Here is a 9,632-nt window from a genome sequence, read left to right as displayed (position 1 = left end):
CCCTCAGGGTGCTCGAGGGGCCACCTCTGGCTCACGGTTCCCATCACCCCCTTGCCAGTGGGAAGATGGGGCCCCGACTGCTGCCCCCAGCCCAGAGCCTGGCACAGAGGGCCATTGGTAAGCACTTGGTGGAATCCAGTAGCTGGCCCCACCCGCAGCTCCCGGCTCTGCACACTTACTCAGACAGGAACTCGAACCAGGTGATGTTGGAGTGGGGCGCTCCAGGGCTGGCCGACAAGCGAGCCCTCTGCCGGGCCCTGACAGGTCCGAGGGGATAGACGTCTGGTTAGCACTACCTCCTCCCCCAACTCATCCTCTCCCACTCCCATCCTTCCTGCCCCCATCCAAGACTTCTCTATATAATTGTCCCTGGAGGCGTCTGGAACCGCCCCTGCCTACTTCGGCACAGATTTGTATGTGTGTTTATTATGACTGTGGCCAGCAGAGGGCAGCAAAGGGCCCTAGCTGAACAACATCACTACCCCCGGGATCTGTTCTTACCCATCTTAGCAACGTTCTAACCAATAGCAGTGTCTTGGGAAAGAAACACCTTGTTCTCATTTGCGTAAAGGTACCCCGTGGGCTGGTGGCAGCTTGGTTTTCCTCAAGTCCCCTGTCCTTTTCCACAGCAGTTCCTGTTCCCACTTTTCTTGTCCCCATTTCTCTGCCATTTCTTCCTGTCTTCTCTACAGCTGCCCCCCACTCCTATTCTCCCAAATCTGTCCTTTGACACTTCTCTGCAACGTGTCCCCAAACCTATTCTCCACACCGATGACCCCTATCTGTTCCCTACTCCTATTCCCCATCCCTGTACCTATACTCACCCGCCATGTCTGTCTGTTCCCCACACATATCCTCCCTTTCCTATCTCCCACACCTGCCCCCACACCTAACCCCCACACCTGTCCCCCAGACCTGTCTCCTCATACCTCTCCTCCACTCTGTCTCCTCACCTGTCCCTCCATACCTGTCCCCCACAGCTGCCTTCTCACATCTGTCCCCTATACCTGCCCCCTACACCTGTCTGTCTCCTCACACCTGTCCCCTTCTGACTTACCCATGATACTGTCGGAGTTCTTGAAGTACCTGCTGGACAATCAGCCTGGAGGGGGATCAAAGCAGCCCATGGTCACCACATTTACCGAGGCAGTCCCCAAGACGAGCTGTGACTGCCCGGCTAGGCCCCCAGAACCAGGTCAGAGCTTCACTGGGAGCCCCTACCCCTCTCCTGATGTCAAACTCCTTTCTGGTGGGGCTTGTCTGCCCCACCCCCTGCCCAGACAGATGGCGTGGACAGACTGAAGTTATGGGACCTGAGAGGGACAGTGGCTGATGACTCACTCACAGGCAGGAAGCACCGTCAGCCACACTACACCCCTGCCGCAGCCTTGACCCCTTGGTGGGCTCACTGGCCCCGCCCACACGGGGTTACTCACACATGATCGGGCTCCACGTGGTCCTTTTCCACGCACTCCAGCACTGGTGGGTCCAGGCCTGGAAGTAGCCCCCAGAGCAGGAGGGACATGTGTGAAGGGTCAGCTCTGACCCCGCCCTGGGTCCCTGAAGAACCAGAGACCTCAAGGAAGAAGGTGGGGCCCAGGGACAGAGGGGGGCCCACCCTCTCCTGTGGGGGACTCAGGGACCACTCCCCTCCTACCACACCTTGGAGAGGGGTGGAGCTATAAGGCTCAGAGACTGGCTAGAAAGAGGAAGGGTCAGATTAAGATGCGAGTCTGTCTGACAGGAGAGATGCAAACTCCACAGGACAGAGATTCAGAGATAGGGAGGGGGATACAGGAAGAGATGGAGAGAGGAAAGAGAGCCCGGGGGACAGTAAGGACCAGGCAGTGGTATCATTCCCCTACGTGGAGGAAGAAGGGAGGCACTCGAGGCCCCTCTCCCTCTCTGGGTTCCTTACCCTGTGCCACCGAGTGGATTCCAACTCCTAGCGACCCTTTAGGACAGGTTAAACTGTCCTACAGGGTTTCCAAGGCTGTAATCAAAGGGGCTCTGGTGGTATAGTGGTTAAGGCACTTGGCTGTTAACTAAAAAAGTCAGTGGTTCAAGCCCACCAGCCACTCCGAGGAAGAAAGAGAAACAGTCTGCTTCTATAAAGATTTACAGCCTTGGAAACCCAATGCGGGGTACTATGAGCTGGAACTGAATCTATGGCAGTGAGGTTTTTCAATCTTTATAGAAGCAGATTGCCAGGTCTCTCTGCCACGGAGTGGTTGGTGGGTTCCAACCACCAACCGTTTGGTTAGCAGCTGAATGCTTAACCATTGTCCCACCAGGGCTCCTTCTGGGCACCCCCTGACCCCAGAACTCTGACTAGGGGTCCCTAAGCCCCATCAACCCCTTTCTCTTCCACCCAGGGGACCTTCCAGCAGGACCTTCCCACTCCTCACCCTCCCCACCCGATCTGGTCTGAATGAGGGAGACCCCCCAGGTCTGGCACCTTGAACAGCTGGACAGGCCACCTCCAAACCCTGAGGGAGGTTCAGGGAGTTGATCTCATGGGAGGACACAGGAACCGACCGTGACCGCCCTCTTTTGACGCCCTTGGGGCCGTCACCTTCCTGCGGGAAAGAAGCATCTCACTAAGCCTGGGAGGGAGGCCCCGGTGGTACACACAGTTAATGCACTTAGCTACCAACCAAAAGGTTGGAAGTTCAAGTCCACCAGAGGAACCTTGAAAGAAAGGCCTGGCTACCTGCTTCTGAAAATCAGCCATTGAAAACCCCATGGAGCACGGTTCTACTCTGACACACGTGGGTCTCCATGAGTGGGGCCAACCAGTAAGCTCAGGAGGCGGCTTGGGCTGCAGGCAGGCTCCTAGCATGGAAGCTGAAGGCCGGGGTCCACAGACAAGGATCTGGGGACACACCCTCTTCAAGAGTGGTCTGCAGTCCTGGCTGAGTGAGATCCCCTCCCTGTGAGCTGGAGCCCCAGGCCTCGGAGCCTAACCCTCCCCATCCATGAGCTGCAACCATGGTCAGGAATTTCCCCAGGGGTCACGGTCATGGCCAAAGATCCCCAGCCACAGGCTGCAGGACCCAGCATGCACTTGTGGTTGTGGGCTAGGAACCCAGGCCTGAGCAAGCCCTCCCCAGCCACCGACTCCAACCACAGATAGGGCTTCCTCCCAGCCACAGGCTGGAGGCAGAGAACGGGGAGGTGTGCCTTGTATCCCCTCAGCCTCTGGGTTACTGTCATGGTCAAGGACCCCTGTGGGGGGGTCCAGCCATAGAGGAGAACTATGGGCTGGAAATTCAGGACCCAGAGACATCACAACGGTGGGCTGGACCGCTGACTGAAGAGCCCCTACCTACCAGTGAGTGCTACCTACTGGCAGGGGGTAAGGCTCACCTTCCCACCCACAGGCCCCAAAAGGTGTGGCCGTGATAAGGGCTGTGCGCTATACCCACCTTGCCTGAGGGCTCTGCTGGGCTCTCACCTCCGGATGACTCCTGGGTCCAGGCCTGCAGGCCCCCTCCTGACAGGTTCAGAGCGAGGCTGGCCAGTGTCCGAGGGAGAGAGGGCCCCTCGTCCTCTGCTGAAAACTCAAGGCTGAGCCTGGGGAGAAGGCAGTGAGCTGAGGCTTCAGCCAGTCTCCCCAGGGAGGTGAGGGCTTGAGGGCAGGGAGCGATGGGCAGGGCACAGACTCCCATATGTGAGGGGCATCGTGGGGCAGCATGGAGAGGGGATGGAGCCACATGTGTAAGGCAAGCCCATGATTTTTGCCCAGCCTGTCCCATGGGTGCGTCCCGGGAAGCAGACAGCAGAGGGGGCTGACCTCTGCCAGGTCTCCGAGCAGCTCCGTGATCGCTCCCAGCTGCGCCTCTTTGCCCGTGGGCCTGGGGGACCTGCCGAGCCGGAGAAGGGTGAATCTCCTCCAGCCTCACTAGGCAGGGCACTGTTGCTGTGCCCCCGAGACAGGCTGTGGGAAGGGGCCCCCAGCCCCAGGTCCTGGAGATACTCGCTGCCCTGAAGTGCTCCCAAGTCTAGGCTGAGGTCCTCGGAGCTCTCTTCCAGCTGCTCTGGAGAGTCATCTTCTTCCTATGGATGTTAGGGAGAAAAAGGCACTGACAAGAGCTGCAAAGTGTGTGGCCCTGCACTCCCCGGCACCCAGACCCTGCCCATCCCCTCTTCCCACGCCCTACTCATGACAAGTGGGCCAGTCCCTCCAGGGTTCTGTCCCACCTGGTCCTTCAAGGCCTTTTCCCACAAAAGGGGTGGGATTCTGGGCTTCGAGACTTGACTCTCCTGCTTCCTCTGAGCCCTAGATGAGGACTCACCTTGCTGAGTGCCAGTCTGATCACCTTAGGAAGTGGCCATCATACCCTGTGTCCTGCCCACTCACCAATGGGCTTGGAAGTTCTGGGAAGATTGCATTTGCCAACAATTGACAAAAGTGCTGCACAGATGTCTTTGTTAGGGATTGACTGTCTCCCCAAAATATGTGTTGGAATACTAAACCCTGTACTTATAAATAGGAGTCCTGGTGGCCCAGTGGTTATGTGTTCAGCTGCTAACTGAAAGACTGGTGGTTTGAACCCACCAGCCCATCCACAGGAGAAAGATGAGGGCTTCCAGAAAGATTAAAACCAAAAAAGCCCAAACTCACTAACCATTGAGTTGATTCACCTCATAGCAACCCCTCCTTGGGTTTCCAAGGCTATATCTCTATGGAAGTAGATTGCCCAGTCTTCCTTCTGAGGAGTGGCTGGCTGGTGGGTTTGAATTGCCAGCCTTCTGGTTAGCAGTCACATGCCTTAGGCAGAGCTCCATAAAGATTACAGCCTTGGAAACCCTATGGGGCAGTTCTCTGTCCTCTAGGGAAACTGTGAGTGGAAATTGACTCCATAGCAGTGAGTTTGGGTATGACCTATTTGGAAGTAAGGGTTCTTTTTTTTTTTTTTGGTTAAAGAGGTTATCCTCGAGTAGGGTGGGTTCCAAACCTAATCCCTTCTGAGTTATCAAAAGAGCAGACGACACACGCACACACACACACACACACACACTCACAGGACCACAGACCACGAGGCAAATGCATCTACAAGCCCAGGAATGCCAAGGATGCTGGCAACTACTAGAAGCTGACATAGACAAGGAAGGACCGCACCCCTACACCTGATACCCTGGAGCTGGACGTCTAGCCTCCTGCATAAAGAAATATAAATGAACAAAGAAGACCACAGAAGAACTGATGCCTTTGAGTGGTGGTGTTAGCAAAGCATAATGAATACACCACGGATGCCAAAAGAATGAACAGATCTGTCCCGGAGGAAGTGCAGCCAGAATGCTCCTTGGAAGCCAGAATGGCCAGACTTCTTCGCACCTAATTTGGTCATGTTGTCAGAAGGGACCATTCCCTGGAGAAGGATGTGCTCGGTAAAGTGGAGGGTCAGTGGAAAAGGGGAAGGCCCTCAACGAGATGGACTGACACAGTGGTTGCAATGATGGGCTCATTCATACCGAGGACTGTGAAGATGGTGCAGGCCCTGCTTCACATGGGGTAGCTATGAGTTGAAACTGACTCAAGGGCACCTAATAAGAGTCTCCTGAACTGTGAGAAAATACATTTCTGTGTTTTAAAGCCACCCACTCGTGATCTTTCTTGTGGTAATAGTAGCACCAGGGAACAAAGATGGTTATTCTTGGTGCTAATGGTGTACTTTCAGGCAGGGTGCCGGGCTCCTGGGCTTTCCCCTAGGCTCTTCCAGTGTCTCCCACAGTCTCCTGGATTCTAGCCTCCGGGACTAGGGTGAAGCAAGCGAGACAGTCACCTCGGGCCCCAAACGTAAGGAGATGCCAAAAAACTCAGCAAGATCAGGGCTATTGGGTACAAGACTTGAGCTAATCAAAATGAAGGCAAGATTCTGCGGTAAAAAGGAATGAGCTATCCAGCTGCGGAAAGACTGGAGGAACCTCAGACACAGACTGCTGAGAAAGAAACCCACTGCCGTTGCGTTGATTCCGACTCAGAGACCCTGGGAAAGAAACCCAGCTGAAAAGGCGATGGACTGCATGCTCCCAACCATATGACTTGGGAAAAGCAGAAGCATAGAGACAGTAAAAAGATCAGTGTTGCCAGGGGCCCAGGCAACCAGGAGGGAGGAATGAGGAGGCAGCACACGGGGCATTTTAGGACAGTGGAACAATTCTTTATGGTGAATGCATGACATTATGCACTTGTAAAACCCATAGGACTTTACAGGGCCCCCGGGTGGTGCGAACAGCTGAAGTGCTTGGCTGCTCACTGAAAGGTTGGGGGTTCGAGTCTACCCAGAGGTGCGTCTTAACAAAGGCCTGGCAATAGCTTCTGAAAACTCTGTGACTGGGAACTTTATGGAGCACAACCCTGAAATAAATCCAGATCTCAATGGTCAGTTGATTACCAGCAAGGCAGCCAAATCCACTCAATAGGGGAAGGAACAGTGTCTTCAACAAATGGTGCTGGCAAAACTGGATTGTCACATAGAGATAATGGAACAAGATCCATACCTCACACCGTACACAACAACTAATGCAAAATGGATCAAGGACCTAGCTGTTCAATCTAAAATCATAAAGTTCTTAGAAGAAAACATAGCAGCAAAGCTTTGGGACTTTGTTTTTTTTTTTTCAATGACAGATTATCAAACACAACCATGATTGCATGAGCAACGGGAAACAACATAGATAACTGGATACTCCTAAGAGCAGTATATATTAAGTACTCACGTTCATCAAAAGGCTTTATCAAAAGAGTAAAGGGCCAACCTACACACTGCAATATAACCACCAAGGGTCTATTATTGAAAATATACAGAAAACTTCTATAGCTGACAACAAAAAGACAACCCAATAAAGAACAGAGCAAAAGACCTGAGCAGTCACTCACCACAGAGGCTGTTCAAAGGGCCAACAGACACATGACAAGCTGCTCAACATCATTAACCACCAGAACAATGCAAATCAAAACCACAGTGAGATACTATTTCACTTCCACTAAACCCCAAACCAAACCCACTAGAGAACAGAGTAGAACAGCCCCACAGTGTTTCCAAGGCTGTCAATCTTCACAGAAGCAAAGCTCAAACCAAACCCACTGCAGACTCGATTCTGACTCACAGTGCCCCTAGAGGACAGAGTAGAACTGCCCTATAGAGTTTCCAGGGTCTGGTGGCATAGTGCCTAAGGCATTTGACTGCTAACCAGAAGGCTGGAGGTTCAAACTCACCAGCCACTCCTCAGAAAGAAGATTGGGCAAGCTACTTCTGTAGAGATATTGCCTTGGAAATCCAAGGAGGAGGTGCTATGAGTCGGATCTGACTCCACGGCAGTGAGTTTGGTTTCATCTGGAAATTTTTACCAGAGCAGACTGCCACATTTTTGTCCTGTGGAGTGGCTGGTGGGTTTGAGCTGCTGACCTCTTGGTTAGCAGCCAAACGCTTTAACCACTGAGCAACCAGGGTTCTCTTCGCTCCCACTAGATTGGCTAAAAGGAGCCCTGCTAGTGCAGTGCTTAAAAGCACTTGGCTGCTAACCAAAAGGCTGGTGGCTAGAACCCACCAGCCACTCTGTGGGAGAGATGTGGCAGTCTACTTCCGCAAAGTTTTTTTTATCTTAGCCATCATAACTCAGACCAAACCCACTGCCGTCAAGTTGATTCTGACTCACAGCCACCCTATAGGACAGAATAGGACTTCCCTATAGGGTTTCCAATGCTGTAAATTTTTACAGAAGCCGACTGCCTCACCTTTCTTCCTAGTTTGCCTTAGTCTGGAAGCGCCACTGAAACCTGCTCAGCATCCTAGAAACATACGGGCCTCCACGGACAGATGGGCGGTGCCTGCACATGAAGGGCACTAGCTGGGAATTGAACCTGGGTCCCCCTCATGGAAGTAAGAATTCTGCCGCCGAACCACCACTGCCTTCTTTTTGTTGTTGTTTATGTGCCGTCAAGTCGGACCCGACTCATAGCGAGCCTTCCTTGGGTTTTTGAGGCAGTATCACTACGGAAGTAGATCGCACCATCTTCCTTCCGAGGAGTGGCTGGTGGGTTTGAACCTCCAGCCTTCTGTTTAGCAGACAAGTGCCTTAGCCACTATGCTACCAGAGCTCCTACTGCCTTCTTAGCACAGGACAAAAGTCTTCAAAGTCTGTCACCCTCCGCCTCCGGCACCTCACAGCCTCATCCGCACCACCCAGGAGGCAGCAATGTGGCACTTGGGGACACTCCAATGACACACTGAGCTGGACAATGCTGAGTAACAGCCCCCGAGCCTCCACTGAACTAAATGTGCATTATCTTTAATTCCACAGGAGCTCCACCAGGGGGCACTGGTTCCCCACTTTCCAGAACAGAAGCTGGGCTCAGAAAGGGAGGAAACCAATGCCAGAGCCAGACTCACCCAGGCCTAGTGGAATCCAAGCCCTCTGTTCTCTGCTGTTCTGCTTCTCTCTATATTTTTTCCTGTTTCTTTTTTCTTTAATTTCTCTCTCCCTCCCCATTATCGTACTTTTTCTCTAGCCAGGGTACCTACTTTTCCCTATCCTTGGAAAACTTCTCTTAGCCTACTTAAGAGTCTGCCTGGTGAACTGCTCATCCTACAAAACTCATCTTGAGCATGCCCCTCCAGGCTGCCTTCTTGACTCCGTGAGTTTGGGTGAGGTGCCCCTCCTCTGGGCTATCAGAGTCTGTGGGATAGGGATTGTCCCTTTCCAGGTCTCAGTGAGACCCCTGTCAGACCTCTGACAGGGTCTGGTGGGTAGAGGGGTGGGCTTCTCCCATTGCTCCGTGTGAGGCCAATGCTGACACCTGGCGCCAGGCACTGATGTGATCCCAGGCAGGCCTCATTGGGCTGTCCCAGTGCACAGAGCATACTACTAGGGGCCCAGACCCCCTTCATGAATTCTCTAAGAGGCTCGCAGGATATAATCAACAGATAAAATACAGGATGCTCAGTTACATCAAATTTCTGATAAACAAGGAATAATTTTTAAATACAACCAAAACCAAACCAAAACAAAAAAACAACTCAAACTCACTGGCATCAAGTCAATTCCTACTCATAGGGACCCCCATTGGGTTTCCAAGGCAGTAAATCTTTACAGAAGTAGATTGCCCAGTCTTCCTTCCATGGAGCAGCTGGTGGGTTTGAACTGCCAACCTTCTGGTTAGCAGTCAAATACCTTAGGCACTGTGCCACTAGGGCTTTATTATTATTATCTTTTTTTAGCATAGGTATATCCCAAATACTGTAATACTTTAAATCCAAATGTGGCTGGTCTGTCTGTAATTGTACTTGCTAAATATGGCAACCCTACCATAGGGCACACAGGGCCAGTGGCTGGAACAGGTAAGGAGGGCAGGGGATGGCTCCCAGATGGCAGGGAGCAGCGGCAGACAGGACCAGCAGGAACAGCTAGGGAGATGAACTTGTCTGTTGTTCTGTCATACCGTGGTGGCTTGCGTGTTGCTGTGAGGCTGGAGGCCGTGCCAGCAGGCATGCCCATGATGGACTGGTTTCGATGGAGCTTCCAGACTGAGACAGACTTGGAAGAAGGAAGAGGCCATCTACTTATCAAATAATTGTCCAGTGAAAACCTTGTGAATAGTAGTGAAGCACTGTCTGATATATTAC

General features: G+C 52.7%; 1 protein-coding gene across 1 annotated transcript in view; it reads right to left on the bottom strand.

Moving 5' to 3' along the window:
• LOC103207999 (rho guanine nucleotide exchange factor 18-like) overlaps window positions 1-9,632 on the bottom strand; it is a 44,874-nt gene that overhangs the window by 10,500 nt on the left and 24,742 nt on the right. The window contains exons 3-8 of the mRNA XM_042782666.1: window positions 3,797-4,052; window positions 3,429-3,576; window positions 2,459-2,579; window positions 1,437-1,494; window positions 1,058-1,102; window positions 180-257 (exon numbers count right to left, since the gene is read on the bottom strand). Coding sequence (XP_042638600.1) covers window positions 180-257; window positions 1,058-1,102; window positions 1,437-1,494; window positions 2,459-2,579; window positions 3,429-3,576; window positions 3,797-4,052 — 706 coding nt within the window. The remainder of the gene's footprint in view (window positions 1-179; window positions 258-1,057; window positions 1,103-1,436; window positions 1,495-2,458; window positions 2,580-3,428; window positions 3,577-3,796; window positions 4,053-9,632) is intronic.

Source organism: Orycteropus afer, unplaced genomic scaffold, assembly GCF_000298275.1.
Source record: "Orycteropus afer afer isolate SDZICR_OR568_19922 unplaced genomic scaffold, OryAfe1.0 scaffold00405, whole genome shotgun sequence".
Classification (NCBI taxonomy): Eukaryota; Metazoa; Chordata; class Mammalia; order Tubulidentata; family Orycteropodidae; genus Orycteropus; species Orycteropus afer.
Note: the sequence above shows the minus strand (reverse complement) of the source record. Positions and strands in the feature narration are given on the sequence as shown.